This window comes from Lissotriton vulgaris, chromosome 4_1 (assembly GCF_964263255.1).
Source record: "Lissotriton vulgaris chromosome 4_1, aLisVul1.2, whole genome shotgun sequence".
Taxonomy (NCBI): domain Eukaryota; kingdom Metazoa; phylum Chordata; class Amphibia; order Caudata; family Salamandridae; genus Lissotriton; species Lissotriton vulgaris.
Window position 1 is genome coordinate 979810382 of NC_141691.1, and position 17963 is coordinate 979828344.

General features: G+C 41.4%; 1 protein-coding gene across 1 annotated transcript in view; it reads right to left on the reverse strand.

Annotated features, from left to right (window-relative positions):
* The window catches only part of LOC147722776 (cytosolic non-specific dipeptidase-like), a 207628-nt gene that overhangs the window by 100274 nt on the left and 89391 nt on the right, over window positions 1–17963 (reverse strand). Inside the window, exon 4 of the mRNA XM_086965239.1 lies at window positions 4660–4822. Coding sequence (XP_086821365.1) covers window positions 4660–4822 — 163 coding nt within the window. The remainder of the gene's footprint in view (window positions 1–4659; window positions 4823–17963) is intronic.

Genomic DNA, 17963 nt, shown 5'->3' on the forward strand with positions numbered 1-17963 from the left:
ACAATATTTATGACAGCTCATGGTATGGGAGGAAGCAGGCCCAGTGCTGCCGGGCAACACTGCTAGCATCTTGCTCCGTGTGAGGCTGGGGCATAATATAATACTAATAAAGGTTGAAGCACAAAATGACACGGAACATAAATATGTATTATACTAAAGAATCATGAAAGCTATATCACAAAGAACAAAATTGTGCAAAATAATAAATTAATGAAATGATATGACACCAATACGAAATTAAGCAATGTATGCAACTTTTACAATGATGTAAAATGAAAATGCACTCAAAGACTAATGGTGCTCCAACAGTTACACAACAAACATGATCAAAAAACACAATTGCCAGTGTAAACAGAAAAACGATGGCAGAGGTGGGAGAATTAACATCAAGACCGATTGGACAAAATACAAAACTAGGAGAAGGAATCAATGCATCCTCTTCAATATGTGCCAAAGATAGGCGTCAACAGCGTTTCGACCAAACTAAATTTGTATGATCATTATCAGGATAGAACATTCAATTGAAAGAGCATCCAACAGAAAATTCTGTAACAAATATGTACAGGGGTATCAAAATCAAAGAATCAAAATTCAAACATATCAGCATGGCACAGAACCAAAAGATCATTGTCATGCACTCAAATGTAATAGTGTACTGCTAGGAAAAAACGAAAAATCCAAATCAATCTTAAAAACACACCAGGTGAAAGAAGGCAAGTCAGTATGCTCACAGTGTCAAAGAGAAGACACCGAGGTATGATCCAATGGGCCAGGCTGGGGCATAGAGCCCGCTTGGCTCCCAAATGGACAAACACAGGCCCTTCAGATAGGCGGTGAGCCCGGGTCAAGATTGTTTTCTGCTGAGGGGATAAGGTGCACGCAGCTTGTTGAGAGAGGAACGTTTTGTGCTCTGAGACAATATCACTGAGACAGAAACTACCATCTGATGTTGGAAATCAAGGTTGTGGACAATTGGTGGCATTGATCAGGTAAACACTGTGGACCCTTTCTTTTTTGTTATTCTTTGCTATTAATCTAGGAGGGTTGAGGATGGTTATATGAGATTGTGCGATCTAGGTTTAGTTCTACGTGAAGCGACTGTAGTTACTGTAGGGGGACCTTGGAGTAGTCTTGTTCCACCAGTGCCCATAGATCACCCGTGGCCCGCGCAGGTAAGAGCGGTGGGGCCGGGTTGGGTGGAGATTTCGACAAAAGACAACAAGTGAAAATTAATTATTTATTAAATTTTTCCTCATGGTCGTCTGTCGAATTACTCCTCCCCCCACCAACCTCGCACCACCACTCTTACCTGCACAAACCACGGCTGCTATAGATTGACACCCTGTTTTGTGCTTTCAATCCAAAGCTGGACCAATTTGAGTTCCATGTAAGCATTTGTTTCAATTCGAAATCCTAAATCCCCCATCCCGGTAGTACAATTTAGGGTTCCTAGAAACTCTGAGGGCCCTTTCTTTCCACATAATTTTGGCATTTCTGACATATGGGCCCAGATGTGGGTAAATAGCATTTACCGATTCGAAAATACCGAATTTTACCGATTCGGTATTTTCGAATCGGTAAATGCTATGTAGCAAATCATTCAGTAAAAATTACCGAATCGTTAAGTTTCGGTTTTTACCGAAACGGTATTTACCGATTCGGTAATTACCATTCATTCCTATGGGTCTGGAGGCCCTTTGGAATGAATGATAAATGAATGATAAGCTGCTATTATTCAAAGATTGTACCAAGTAATTACCGTATATGATAAACATCGCACCACTTGTAATTGTGATCCCTGAGCAAACAGGTGTTTGTGTGAAATTTATCTTGCTATCTTTTCGGCCTTGCATGCATGTCTGCGCTGGGGCATGGGGTGTTGACAGTGACATGGGTTCTGTTTGTACTAGAGGTGTGGTGTGTTCCACTGTTCTGATGTACAGTGTTCTTTTGTGTGTGCTTGTGCTGTATTTTGGTTACTGTAGTTTTGGTGGGTGATAAGGTCCATGCGTACACTTTGCTGTAACTTTATCACTCTGCTCTTTTCTCAATTGTGGAAAACCAACTATTATACTTGGGGATCTGTTTGCAAACCCCATCTCTGTGATTGCCCATAGAGGCTTGATACAAAATTGTCAGGTTTCTCAATCATACCCACATCCTTTATCTCTTAATGTAATTTTGTCACAAAACATAGGTTAAGACTCCTCACAAAATTATGGCTACAATATCAAAAATTGTTTTCGTACAGTGACACTATTTCTCCACGCCCAACAATTGTAGGATATATTGTGGAAAATGGGGATATTTTTTATGAAAAGAGAGATCATAAGAAAATACAATATTGCACAAATGACACAGACACATTTTTCGACCTGTTGATGTGGAGACCAAGGGCAAGAGTTCTGGGTGGAGAGGTGCTCTAAAATGGCAGGAAGAATAACAAGTAAAAAATAGTTATTTAAAGGAGCTGAAACCGTTTCCAAATGAGATGTTGTGAATCGCTAATTACAGCAGTTCTTTCAAATCTGTTCACTCAACAAACATCACAAACCCATAAAAACGCTGGGAACACTGCGATTCGTAGGAAGAGGAAAAGGGGCTAAGTGAGAAGCTATGAAAAAAAGAATAACCCAATAAAGGTCACACCTTTGGAATGAAAGCACAAGGCAGAATGGCAGGAAACATCAGACAGGCTATCTGTTTTTATGACCCCACATTTCCAGTCATGTTCACCTTTTCCTTCCCTCCCTTCCCCTTCCTACCCTTTAACCACATTTCCTGTATGGCTACAAATGGCCTGTTTTATCTTTTACTTTTTACTAGGCCTGGGCGAAATTTAAAGTTCGCCGGTGTAATTCACATAAACTCAGGACTATTGCATTATGCTTGCTATGTGAAATTCCCGAAATTACATCAAAGCACAACATTTGTAATTATGCTGCCATTTGTGACTAAATCATAGTAAAAGTGCACAGGAACAATTTGAACACAGTGGCGGCACGGCTTGCATGACTCCCAGGTGGTGGCGTGGGTGTGGGGGGAGGGACGGGGGGCACGGGGTTGCGCAAAATGGCAAACATTCGTTTTACACTTACCTTCACGCCGGGTCCCATGTCTCTTCTCCTTCCTCCTGCTCTCCTCGTGGGACAGGAAGCCAGGAGCAACAGTCTGGCTATGCAGCGTTGTCATTGATAAGCACCCAGGCTCCGGCTCCCCTGACCAATCACAACGCTGCAGTGTTGTGATTAGTTTTGAGCGCCCTGTTTCCAAGCTCAACCAGGGAAAGGGGCGTGGGCTTGTTCTCCATGTGGGCTGTAATGCAGCCTGCATGGGAGAACATCTATTTTATGAGGGCTGCTTGTACAAACCCCCAGGGCCAGGTGCACAATAACACAGAAAAGAAAATGTGAATACTTAGCCCTTGGAAACTGCCCCTCACGGGCCCTACCAAACACTCTGTTACCGTTTGGCATTCCATGAATAGGAGTCTCGGTTGGGACCATAGGCTTACTTTGACCACGCCATTGTGGGACTCAGAACTGTTGGGGAGCCTTTGGTCAACTAAGGGGTTTGATAAGTGGGACTTGATTGGAATATCTCGACTGGGTGACCTCTGGATCAAGGGCGCTGTGGTTCCCTTTGCCACGTTCCAGCAGCAGTATGAACTCTCCAACACAGAACAGCTCTGGTACATGCAGATTCGGCACGCCACAACCACCGTCCTGCGGACGGGCGCAAACCCCCCCAGAGTCTTCACCACTTGAGGACCGTCTGCTTGACGAATTCCTCCCACAAAAAGCAGTCTCCCTAACCTACAAAGAATTAGTCAACAACACCCCAGATCTGCTGGGGTGGCTGCGAGATGGCTGGAGGAGGGATGGTTTCGAATTTTACGACGAGGAAAGGCAGGAGGAGGTGGCCTCGCCCAGGGAGGTTGACATCCCGGCGTGCCTTTGACTGATCCAAGTTCAAATTCTTCATCGTACCTACATCACGGGACCACAACTAGTCCATATGGGGTGGGGGGATGGGTCGATTGCAGGCAATGTTGTAGGCACATAGGTACCCTCATTCACATACTTTGAGAATGCGACCAGATACAACGGTATTGGCGGGTGATACATGATGTAATGCAGGAAGTGTTGCACAAAGACATTCGTCCAGAGGCAAAGCGATGCCTCTTGAACATGTGGGGTCCCACTGATCTGACAAGCAGGGAGAGGGTATGGTCTACACTGGGGGCAATGGTGGCCAAGCGGGAGTCTATGGGGAGCGAAGGCAGCACCCACCCTGGCCGCTTTGGAGAGGAGTCTTGACTGGAGCATGTTTAGAGAGAAGACTGTATACGTAACATGTGGTCAGCGGTGTGGTCCGGGTAGAATGCTTATAGAGGAGGGATCTGTGTGGCACCTGTACACACCCCTGAGGAAGAGTCGTTGTTCCTTTGACCCAGCTCAGGGTTCCACAATCGTTAATTATATAATGTGTATTATGTTGGTGAATGTCGCCACTGTGTTTATTGCATTTGATTTGTCTTATTTGTCAAATATCTGTCAAATCGGTCGAACTGTTTAAGCTTGTTTTTCCTTTTTGCCTAAAACAATAAAAAGATATACAAAAAAAAAGAAAATGTGAATACTTCATGGACACTCTTACCGTATTTCTCCACCATTGTGAATGGCTCTGTGGCCCATCCGTCAGCCTTCCTAGCTGGTTGTACATCTAAATGACCATAAAAGCAGACAGTAGGCTTTTTTGGGTCACTTCCAAATGTTGCCAGAATCGCAGGTGGTAGAGGGATTATCTGCCCATCAGGAAACTGCAATTAATATAATAGAAGGTCAGAAGCAGCACCCAAATGGAGTAGTAATTGTTTTCTTTACATTATCAAATGTAAAAGGCTGATTTATCTTTTTTGTTACATCCTTGACTATATTGACTCCTCTTCTGTGCCCTCTCCCCAAATCACGAATGCAGGAATGTATATTATTACACTGAATGGCACAGTACTGACCTATCACAATATGGACAACACTGCACATGCACACTTCGCTATTGACCAGGTACATAGATAATATAATTAGACAAACTTTGGATAGTGCTGCATCACCTGTACATCTACATTGTTTCTAAGCTGTGTCCTACCCCTTGCTCTAAGCCGTACCCTACCCTTTGTCCTATTCTAAACCCTAAGCCTAGCCTTGCCCCAAACCTCTCTCTCACCCTTACTCTTACACTAACTCTATTCTTAAAACTAACCCTAAGCTTAACTCTAACCCCGTTTTCACACTAATCGTAAGCATAAATCTAACCCTAAACTAAATCCTTTCCATTTCCCTAATAATCATACTAAACCTAAACATATATTTGAAGCTTACCATAAGGGCAACCATAAACCTAAACAAAAAATTAACAGTATCCCTAAGCCTAGCCCTAAACCGTACCTGTTAGGCCTGACAGCCTTAGGGTGGTCTCCCCCCAACATTTTACCTTCCTCTGCCACTTTTCTGACCTCGTTTTTTCTGGCTTTAGGACTCTGTGCATTTTACCACTGCTAACCAGTGCTAAAGTGCTTGTGCTCTCTCCCCTAAACATGGTCATATTGGCTCATTCCCAACTGGCATATTTGATTTACTTATAAGGCCATAGTAAAGTGCACTATGTAAGCCCAGGGCATGTAAATTAAGTGCTACTAGTGGGTCTCCAGCATGTATTCTAGCTACGGACTTGAGTAGCCCTCTAACCATGTCTCTGGCCTGCCAGTTCAGATCCTGTATGTGCAGTTCTAACTGCAATTTCAGCCTAGAAAGATAAAACTCTTGCCAGGCAGGGGCATCTCTCCGTAATGGCTAAAAAATAAAAAATAAAATGATTATAAAAGCATTTTATTATCATTTTATTTTTGCCTAATAGCTGATGAGGCAAATCTTCAGCAGGTAGTGGCCAGCAGGGCCAGGCGATCCTGTTTGAAAGCCATGGCATGGTGAGGAGTGGTGGTTGCTTTTAAGTGCTCATGTGTGTTTGGCCGTCCGTCATAGGCTTGCAAAACACACATGCAAACGTAAGTTTTCCCTACCCAGCTGTGTTGTACAGCCAGGTTGGAAAAACACCCCAGGTTGTAATGCACTGTCTGAGTGGCAAACAAAGCCATTCAGACCAATCCCAGCGTTTCTATCATGCTGGGAATACTATTTGCATGAGTACGGGTGTATTGATTTTCAGATGGATCAAAGGTCTTCAACAAACCTCACGATAAGGATAATGTGGAATCCTCTATTGGTGGCGTCTCACGCTCCGCTGCTTTAATTCTCTGGTAAGGGAAGTCATGTCGCTTCCTCCTCCCACAGTCGTTTGTAGGTTCCAAAATCGTGAACCTGGAAAAGTTTCCTCGATCGTCTCACAGTACTGGCGTGAATGGTCCCAAGCTCAATACCACTGAACCAATATAACGATTAGGAAACTCAACCTTCAGGAATAAGAGATATAAACTCTGTTTACGAATTTGGAGGAGCCGGGCGTGCGCCACCGGTGTTAAGTTTTAGTCGCCCTGAAGAAACTCCGTGGTAGGGAGTGAAACGCGTTGGCTGATTTGGTTGTAAATTGCACGGTGACTACTTTTAAAAGATTGAATAATAACGAATAAAGAACTTTTCTATATACACAGTGACAACTCTTTCTGGACTTCTTTCTTGTGCGCCCCCATAGAAAACCAAACAAGGCTTTAAAGAGTCCTCCAAGTATAAGCCCCAAGGATTCATTTTCAGCGGATTATTTATTGATTGCTACACTAAGCATTTTAGAGTTCTGTCATTGGCCATTCTGAGGATGAGCGATAATTTATATAAATTAAATTCTAAGCTCACCTGATCCTGTGCTGTGCTGGTGGGAGGTCTAAAATAATTTAGAGGATTCACTTTGAGCAATGTCTAGACACTTAGAGAGATTTCCATGAAACATTACTGCTCATATGGTATCGTAGGTATTATTTTTCTCCTGATCACCTGCATGATTGGAAACTATGCATGTTATGAAGAACAAGGGAACCCAAATAAGGTTGGTAAGGGACCTTGGGTAATCAATAATTTCTAAAGACAGTGGTCCGTAGACAAGGATTAATGAGAGCAAACAATAAATATAGACCCAATCAGTACTATATTTTACAGCTGTCAAGCCGGACAGGTGTTTTTAATATATAGTTGCTTAAATATACACACAATTCATCAAGAAACAAATAAAGTGGGACACAAGCCTGTATACAACTTAGTGGGAAGGACGTACAACATGAAACAAAAAGGCTCAGGCAGAGCAAATTGTTTGTATTAGACACATTTTGGTAGGACAAACAAATTATGGTGGAGACACCATTACACATAATAAGTATTAAATAAAGAGGTGTAAATAGTGTACAACAAGTCGACAGCGTTTAGATCCTTACAAAAGATATATGATCATCATCAGACATTAACAATGGTAGGCCTGTATACATTTTGCCTGTAATAAATAAAACCATAGGAGGGAATAAAGGATGAAAAAAAAAATTGGCACATGAAAGTTAGCTCGGGTGGAAAACAATTTGAAAACAACTTGGGTGTTGGTGAGGGCAGTGTATGTCAGACCAATGTATGAGGATCGCACGTGAGTACAATGATACGGGAGAAGTGAGCCGAACGTATAAAATTGCTAAGCAAATGATTGGAAACTACAACAGACCAGACAGCTTGCTTATTAAGAAAGAAAGGAATAGGTGTTGAGAGGAACAGCTGTTGTTATAATTGCTGCTAAATGCAGCTTGGCACTACCATGCTCTTCCAACCATATCCAACATATTTATACCCACCAGTGTGCTGAAGCTTAGTGTTATTAAAGTGCCAATGCTCCCTTTTAACAATCCTCCACCCGAAGACTACCACTTGGGTCTTCTCACTATTATTAATGACATTGTTATTAAAATATTAATTTTATCTTTCTAATTTTTTCTGAAAACCAATTGCTGTTTTAGCTAAGATCACTGTATTATCTGCATATTGCAAGACAATTGATTGACTGGTCAGATAGTTTTGGGGGAAAGGAACACATACTCCCTAATGCTCATTCCAAACCTGCTATATGGAAATTAAAAATGATTGAAGCTAAAATACGGTCTAGCTTTATGGCTGTGACCAAGCTGATTTTTAGGTAGGTATTTGAATACAGACTAAACATTGTTAAGGAATCTAGCGGCTTGGACTATTGATCCCAATGGAGCAAGAAGGCTTTAGGCTGAAGCATTCCACAATGGACCACTGTTTTACGTTGTCGGTAGCTGCAAAGAAGTCAATGGAGTCGGTAGGTGGCGTCTGCTTCTGCTTCATTAACTCCGAGCAGCTTTCAACAAGGTGGATAAAGATATATTTTGGTGCAAATTACAGCAATGGAGGATATCTGGGGTATTTTTGGTCTTGATAATGGAGCTCCATAGTGGACCTGGGTTCGGATGGATGTACGTTGTTACAACGTATGCTTTTACCACGCATGCCTTTACAACGCATGTTTTTCAACGCAAGTCGTTACAACGACTTGCGTTGGGGGGTGCTGGATAGTGAATAATTAAATTTACTATTCCAACTCCAGTCCCCGTGGATAGTAGGGAAGGTGTTGGATAGTAAATTAAACTATTACCTATCCTAGAGCACCCCCAAGCGCAAGTCGTTGTAATGACTTGCGTTGAAAAATCTGAGTTGTAAAGGTACTGCATGGTAAAAGTTGCGTCGTAAAGGATGTTTCCTGTTCGGATTGATATTGATGGACTTGGGAATCTGACTAGGAAAATTCTGATTGAAAACAGCTTGAGGCAGGAGTGCGTCTTAGCATCCCTGATGTTTAGTATGTTCATTGCAGACCTTAACACCATTTTGAAGTGCTTTTTCGCACCAATCCGTCGCACAGCATTTCCAAGCCTCTTCTGGCAGTTTATCAAACAGGTACACCATCATTTTTTACATCTTCTCATCCTTCTCTCATAATCCATTCTTATTAATTCCTTTTATTAGCGTATTTCCTCAAACGGGATGTTTAAGGCCGCGAGAAAGAGGAACAGAGACGTTTTTAAATAGTTCAGCGCAGTGACCCCTGAAGAAGTGCATATAATGCACGAAATGCATTGGGTTTTTTACAAATAAACACTGCCCTGAAAGAAGAATGTTTTATTCGTGTTTTTACTAAGAGGTCCGGATGGACACGGTGACCCCATAAGAAACCTGGTAAATGGCTTAAACATCCTGTTTGAGGAAATACGCTAATAAATGGAGTTAATAAGAATGGATTATGAGAGAAGGATGAGAAGATGAAAAAAAATGATGGTGTACCTGTTTGATAAACTGCCAGAAGAGGCTTGGAAATGCTGTGCGACGGATTGGTGTGAAAAAGCGCTTCAAAATGGTGTCATGTTCTCCCGTATGGCTGTCCATGGAATCTTCTTTCATCTCTCCCTTCACTTTCCGTGAAGTTCTGTCCTTCACATCTTGCCCGGCTCGCCTCCGCACCCCGGTTATCTCGCATTGCCGCACTCTTTTCCTTCCCTTCCTGTCTTCATCTTTCCCTTCCCTTCAATCTTATCAAGACCAACCTATTTGGTTCAATTCTCGTCTTCAAATTCGTAATCGCACGATTTACTGGAAGGTCTGGCATTCCCGTGGTTTATGTTGGATCTCTCAATTACTTTCTCATGGTGTTCCTTTATCTTCCTCAGTCTTACAGTCCTCTTTTCATCTACCCTCCAGCGCCCGCTCTCAATATGATTCGCTTTTACCTGTTCTCATCTCCTTTCTTCAGTCCCTACCTTCCTCATGTGATATGCCTGCTGATCGTCAGACCACCTCCTCCTTGCTGGAGTCTTCCCCCTCTGCCTCTTCTCTTTACAATTCTTTTCGGTGCTCAGTAGATAGGGCAAAATCTAAACTTGAGGTTACGTGGGAATCTGATTTTTCTCAGGAATGATCCACCCTTCTTTGGGATAAGATCTGGTGTAAACTTCATAAAACCTCTAGAGCTGCTAATACTACCCACACTTTGTATTTTCTTTATAACAGAACCTTATTTACTCCTCTCTCCCTCTCACGTTTCTCACCTGATACACCTTCCACCTGCTGGTCGTGCCCTTTTCCCTCAGCTGATCTCAAACACATGCTTTTCGAATGTCCACACATTTCCAAGTTCTGGATTTCCGTATGGGCTCAAATTCAGAAAATTTTTCACTTTCAAACCCCCTTCTCCCCTATCTCGATTTTTCTGGGCTCCTTATCTCCTGAACTTCCTCAGTCCCCTGGCCACTACCAACTCCTGGATCTCTTAATTGCTATTGCTTTTCATACTATTACCTCTAACTGGAAACAAGCTGCCAATGTGTCTTATCGTTCCTGGTGGAATGCAGTCTGTTTCCATCACCGATTGGATACAAAGTATGTCTCTCCCATCTCACTAGCTATCAAGCGGGACCTTTTATGGATCCCTTTGGTATCATATCTCTCTTCCTCTACTCCTGCTTGCCCATCCTTAGCTCCTGATTCTGTTGAGGTTCGCAAACCACCTTGAATTTACTTTGCCTTTTTGTTTCATTGTTATTTCATCATTTGTATGCAGAACATTTATTTATCTTCTTTGTACCTTATATGCTCATATTTTACATGCTCATTGTAATACTTGTTTATTATTCTTTGTAATTTTCCTTAAGTTGTAATTATTATTATACCCTTTTGCGGTTTCTTCTTCCCCCCCCCCTTTCCCCTTTTTCTCTTATTTCAATAAAATCAAACTTAAAAAAAATGGTGTCATGTTCACATAAGTGTGGTTGGGCATCACACTTAACAAGTCTGCACGCAAAAAGATGGAAATGAAAAAAGGTTTTGGATTACTATGATGAAAGTGTGAAATACAGGAGTGCATCTCGTTCCCCATGTTTGCTCATTGCAGACCTTACTCAGATGCTGCATGCAACACATAGTTTTTCACCAAAAGTTGGAGGAAGGCATCTTAGTTGCCTCATGTATGCAGATGATCTAGTGGTGATGGATCTCACCCCTATAGGGCTACAGCGCAAATCAAATGCCCTAAATGCTTACTGGCTAGAAAATAAATTAATGATAAATGTTGATGAGACAAGAGCAATGTTTTTTACCAGAGAAATAGGACATTTGCATGGTTCCTAGGTAAAGTTAGATTAGAGCAGGTTAGAGAGTATAAGTATTTGGTGCTTACTTTTTTCAGACAATTTGAGGTGGGATAAACCAATAGCTATTCAGACGCTTTCCTATTTGCAGTAATGAATGGGGTTAAAAGGTTTGACCATAAGAATGATAATCATATCTTTGAGCCTCTGCGTATAGTTATACAGTATAAACTAATCCCACGGGTCCTATATGGAGCCGAGGTGTTGCCTTTGGATAGTCGAGTCTTATGGGAAGGACGAGAAAGTAATTCCCTAAAACTTGATCTCCCCAAAAATGCTATGATCCAAGCTGTAAAGAGGGAGTTGAGAACCATTGCCTGGAGTGTGCTGGCTGATGCCAGAGCATTGCTCTTATTATTGTCTCCTGAAGATGGGAGTTCCAACAATAACTTGTCAGAGCAACTCTTACTGGAGATAATGTCAACTTTCTCTGGTAATTGGAACCCGGTGACAATGATATCAAGGTGCTTGAACGTCCAAGAGACGTGCACGGAATGAGGGGAAGTAGTTTCGATTAACCAGATAAAGAGTACACTTAGGCAACGGTCCACAGAAACGTGTTGGATAGAGGATTTCTTCTATGTTAAATCTATGAGTTCAGTTTGCAATTTCCTAACATCACAGGACGAGCATGGATTCTTCTCATATCTTTATAACATCCCAGATAAGTGCTTGCGGAATGAAGTTGAAGTGAATGAAGTGGATTTTATTGGGTCTGGGTAGAGAATAATTTTAATGTTTATTTGGATTGTAATCCTATAGTTGTATAATTTATAAGTAGGATCATTCGGCTGGTAAAGATATTGAGGGAAGCTGCTATAATACCACTGAGATGTGGGAATGTTGTGATTAGTGGAGGGATACTCCCACACCATGCCAACTGCTACACTCAGACCCAAGCTCCCCTAGATTGTCAGGAATGCGTATCCACTGTCAAAGAAGATAGGTAGTGCGCAATAAGTAGCCTGTCAGCTCTGTGGAATTTCTTAAACTTTCTGGCTTACAACCAGACTCTACAGATTTGCATCTACCGGCCACTCAAACAGCTGACAGTGAGGTGCTCAAACTACTAAACTTGTTAAATTGTCAATGTACAAGTGTTTGATAACACAGGAGATCAGAAGACCCTCATATAAGAAAGCTTGTGACCAATCTCCAAAGCTCCAACGTGCCAGAGCGCCAAGGGCGCAGGATTCCAATAATTCAGATTGGCATTCTCCCCTGTCTGGAAAAATCAGAAAGCTGGACAAAGCGCAGAGCTTAATGTAAGCCGGTGGTTTCTGGTGCTCAGCACCAGCACTTAATCATCAATACCAGCGCTTTTCATGAGCACCAATTAAGGAATCATTCATTTATGGTAGGCACGGGGAGATTAAGGCCCTCATTACGATGTTGGATGGACCTGCATTCGCCCGACACCGTTGCAGGGAAGGAACCGCCCGACCATAGGTCAGCGGTTCCGACATCATAATTTGGTTGCGACCTCACATAGTGCGGTCGGAAACATCAATTTTCCAAATGGAGCTTGTATGGTGGAACAGTGTCGCCCCGCCATGCTAGCCCTGCAGATGTTGGACTCTGAACGTACTTGCTATCATGTACTAAACTTTTTAAAGTGCATTATGAGACATAGGAATAATCTCTAAAAAAAATAGATTGAGACCTATCGATTCATTCCTTATTTAAGAAATGTACAGGACTCTGGTCATATTCACGTCTTAAAATTAATAATTTGTTTTTTGTATGAACATGTATGTACATTGTGGTAACTTTTATGGTTTTGCATTGCTAAAAACCGAATAAAGGAATTTATTATTATTATTATTATTGTATGGTGGGCTGGAAACACCTGCAGCACAAGCTCCCATTGAAAAATGGAAGTTGGTAAACATCCCTGTACCGTATGGCAGGCACCTCACAGTGCCTGCCGCTTGGTGCAGGGATGTTGGTGGTGCCATAGGTGCCCCCAGGCCCATATGCGGAGGGCCAGAGGGGAACGACGCCCTTCTAGGGGCCCCAATAGTCAGTTTCTGACAGCCAATCCATGTCAGAAAAGCCAACATGGATTGGCTGTCAGAAACCGTCATCGTAATCCCGACGCCAGTGCCGAGCCCGGCTCCGCCATCATTGAAGGGATTACTATTCTGCTTCTGTATCCACTTTCAGTTTTCCCTCCAACGGCCTTGATCAAAATACAGCAGTTGGAGGGAAACCTCAGGATGTCGGGCAGAGAATCTCTGTCCAACATCTAAATCAGGCCCAAAGTGATTTCCCCAGAATCAAAGTGCTGCTCCTGCCCTGCCTCCTTGTCCTCTGCCCTCTGTTTTCCATGTGCATATCACAGGATGTTGAGCTGACGTCGAGACTCGAACCAGGTTTCCCAGTTCGGAAGTCGGCAGCTCTAGCCATTGCACCACATCCACCTGCCTGGTTAGTATTTGATTCTGTTTTAGGCGGTGCTAACAGGAGAAATGAGCTGATGCAAGCTGCCTCCTGACGAGAGCCCTGTCACTTATTTATTTACAAATTAACCACTGGGCAATAGTGAAAAGACATCAAACATTTGACGTCTTTCGGTGTTTGCATTCATGTTCAATGTACTCAGGCACCAGGAGGGGCACAAGAGTATTCTAGCAAATAGCAGTGCAACTGCATTATCTGTATATTTTCCGCTCCCATATTCATTTTGGAAATCCTGAAGACCGGGATTGCCTTCCAAACCTGATGGATAGAGAAGCCCAGCACTGCAAGCCAAAATTAATGAAGCACCCTTTTGAATATTTAGTTCACAATCTCGCTTCTCAAATCCTCGCCATACTCAAAGATTATTTTGTTTACAGATGACGAGCAGGCACAGAGTTACTGTTATGTTTGTGGATGGAGATGACAGATATATGAAATGTAAATGACACAACCAAATGCAATTGCCCCCCAAAAAATATTGACACAGCCACTAGGTCTGGCTTTGGTAAGCTGGTAGAATAATTGTACTGTTTGTAATGCAAGTATATTCCAATTCAATTCAAAAGTGCTTTATTCGAGTAATTACTCATAAAAGCAAGACATACAAACACATTAAGAAGCAATTAAATGTACAAATACTCAGAAAATACAAAGCACTTACAAATCCATAAAACCGTTATATAAAACATGCCACAATGTTAATAAACAATTAAGAAGGTGTAAAAGTTCATTATTAAAATCTTGATTTTAAATGACCAAAGTTAAAAACCTTAATATACATTTCATGGAGACACTGTCAATACATAAGCAGGGAATAGTCAATTCACTAGCAATCTCTGCTTGTCATCGGCAGAGAATAGTTACATTACTAGCAGTCTCTGCCTGATGATCCAAGCCCACCCAAGGTATTTTGCAGTGGCAATTATGATCCATGTAAGGGAAGTTGTACATAAAATACGCAACGCAACTCTACTACATGTGGTACCAAGGTTTCTGCACATAGGTGCCAACCAGACTCGTCTAGGAATGCTATACACTTTGCAAGAAAACAAAAAGTGTCCGAGAGATTCACTACCTGAGCCACAAGCAGGGCAGATAGTGGACCCTCCAGAGCCCCATTTTGCTGTTAGTGATCTTAAGGGGAGTGAACCAGCTCTCATTTGGAACAAAAGTTTCCTGTCTAAAGGTTTAGTTATAAAATCCCAGTACATTTCAAATACAGGAAACAATTTGACCTCCAGAAAACTAACAGCCATGGACCCATTATTAGAATTACTCAAAGTATATTCCTCAAAACGATAGTAAAGAAAAAGGGAAAATGGTGAAAACTATAGGAAGCAGCTATATGATTGCAATAAAACATTTGAAAAACCTTGCCATCAGGTGTAGTTTTAGGAGAAAAGTACATGAAGTTCCTAGCAGGAAGGTGTACTTAGAACAGGTACGGGAAAATGTTTTAGTGATAATACACATCACAAAAAATATGATGAATTTTGTTGCAAAGAAAGGGGTTTCTATTACTGTTGCCTGACAACAAATTGTAAGCACACAAAAATGACCAAGAAAAAAAAATGAATGGGAGGAAAAAAAGGCATTTGCATCACCCCTGGTACTGATGTGCCTTTATTTTAGACAGATGTGCACATGAGCTCAGGAAAAATACTGTCCCTCGGTGCAAAAGTGCTAATGACTGAAGTGGGCTGAACCAGTGCATCATGCTTTATGCTGTGGTGGATGGAATGGAAGCAAAATATGAATGGTAGATGAACACAGGAAAAGATAAAGAGGGCTACCCCAAAAATCCTCTTTATTCAGTAGCGTAGCTAGCCCCTATGCCGCCTGTGGTGGCCCCTGTTTTTGCCGCCCTGCAGCCGTGGGTTAAGCCCACTTACGGCGTCTAAAGCAAGAGGACACACAATTGAGAGGAAGACTGTACTAAACATTGATTAGTTACTAAAGCTGAGTTGTTTCTGTTTACTTCCGGAAACAGCCTTTACTCTGAAGTGTTTACTTGCATAACATTTACTATGCATGTTTTAGATCGTAAAGACTGTTGCCACGCAAGTCTCCACAACCTAAAGCTCTACCACTCATTTGAAAAGTAGGAAGTAGGTAGCAGAGTTTCTCTATGTGAAACGCTTTATATATTTGTAAGGGAAATTAAAAAAGGGAGCTTGGGGGGGTCTCCCACCCAATATATATATATTTTTTAAAATAGTACCAGACCTGTAAAAAAAAAAAAAAAAAATATATATATATATATATATATATATATATATATATATATATATATATATATATATATATATTCAATGAAAAAACCATAGGTTATAGGCCATATATAGTTAGGAATTAGCATTTACAAAACCTTATTTTACTCGCATAAAACCATTGAAATTCCATATATAGTTAGAAGCGCTAACTATATATCGCGCACCCGCAATCCACTGCTGATGATGTCACATATTACATCATTCATGACATGGTCAGTGACATCACTGATGACATCACTGATGACATCTCAAATGACATCACTGATGACATCACTGATCACAACATCCAGTGATTGTATGTGTCTGTAAAGTTTAAATATGTTTCACATATTGAAGAATGAGTGGATGTATAAGTGTCTGGATGAAGAATTTAGTAGGTGCATGACTGACTGTATGAGTGAGTGATTAAATGTGTCTCACTGAGTACATGGGTTAGTGACTAAACTGTCTTAATTCGTGCATCAGTATGTTTGTTGTTGTGTAAGCTGCTGCATGTGTTGATCAGTAGCTATAAGAGTGGCCATATGGGTTATTGATTGGTTGCCCAAGTATTTGAATGGGAGGCTGAGTGTGTGTGTGGGTGGCTGGGAGGTGCGTGACTCTGTGCATAGATGTGTAAGCAGTTGATTCACTAGGAGTATGAGTTCAAGAGTGCATGTGGAAACAGCTATATGGGCGGTTGACTGTGCATGGGTGTGTTGGTGAGTGAATGGATTTCTCATTGCTACATGTGCAAGTAAGTACGTATGTAAAACACAATACATGTGAGAGTTGAGATATATAAATAACTGAACATAAGAGCCAGTGAATGTGTGAGTGGCTGTATCGATCACTGTGAGCTTGTATCAGGGATTATATAAGAGAGTAAATATGTGTTATTATATGTTTGAATAAGTAAGATGTGTATAACTGTATAGTTGAGGAAATGGAGGTGTGATTGATTCTTTGCATGACTGACTAGGTGTGTGAGTAACTCCATGGATGACTGACAGTCTGTGAGTGTCTGTTTATACTGAGTGTATGTAAGGTTATATTAGAGTCTGAAGAGGTTCATTGTATTATCACATGAGTGATGTGATCAGTGATGACAAATGAGATGTCATCAGTGATGTCATTTGAGTTGTCATCAGTGATGTCATCAGTGATGTCATTTGAGATGTCATCATTGATATCATTTGAGTTGTCATCAGTGATGTCATTTGAGATGTCATCAGTGATGTCATCAGTGATGTCACTGACCATGTCATGAATGATGTAATATGTGACATCATCAGCAGTGGATTGCGGGTGCGCGATATATAGTTAGCGCTTCTAACTATATATGGAATTTCAATGGTTTTATGCGAGTAAAATAAGGTTTTGTAAATGCTAATTCCTAACTATATATGGCCTATAACCTATGGTTTTTTCATTGAATTTTCAAGGTTTTGTAAATGCAAATTCCTAACTATATATCCACTATAACCTATGGTTTTTTCTGTGAATTTCATTGGTTTTTTAATAGCAAATATGAAAAGCTTTAAAATGTCAAGTACGTGATAGATAAAAACATTTTCGTATTTATGCACGCTGATGTGCTTTGAACGCTGCACCCCCCCCCTCCCCTCTTTTGCCTTAGTAGTACTCTCTCTTTGCAGATACTGAAGGGTAGTTAACGCAGGCCTTTACCCCCGTTGTAATCCGTCGTGCCTCCTTGTCTCTCCATTTGATTGATTGTTGTCCAAGCATTTACTGTTTTAGAATTGGTTCTCTTTGGATCATTCTCTATTTACAAACAAGCACAAAGTCGCAATACTCTGTTTAGTCTTTGCAGATAGTGAAAAATCGTGTAAAAAAATAAAAGTAATCGAGCAAAATCAGTAGGCCACTAATTGGATCTCTTTTTGACCTCGCTAAAATAGAAATATTAGGAACAACCCTTCTTGAGAAATACGAAAATAGTGAGATGAACTGAGCTCCACACCATGAGGGCTGCAAGACAGCTCGGCTCCATCACCCATCCCGCACAAAATAACGACAAA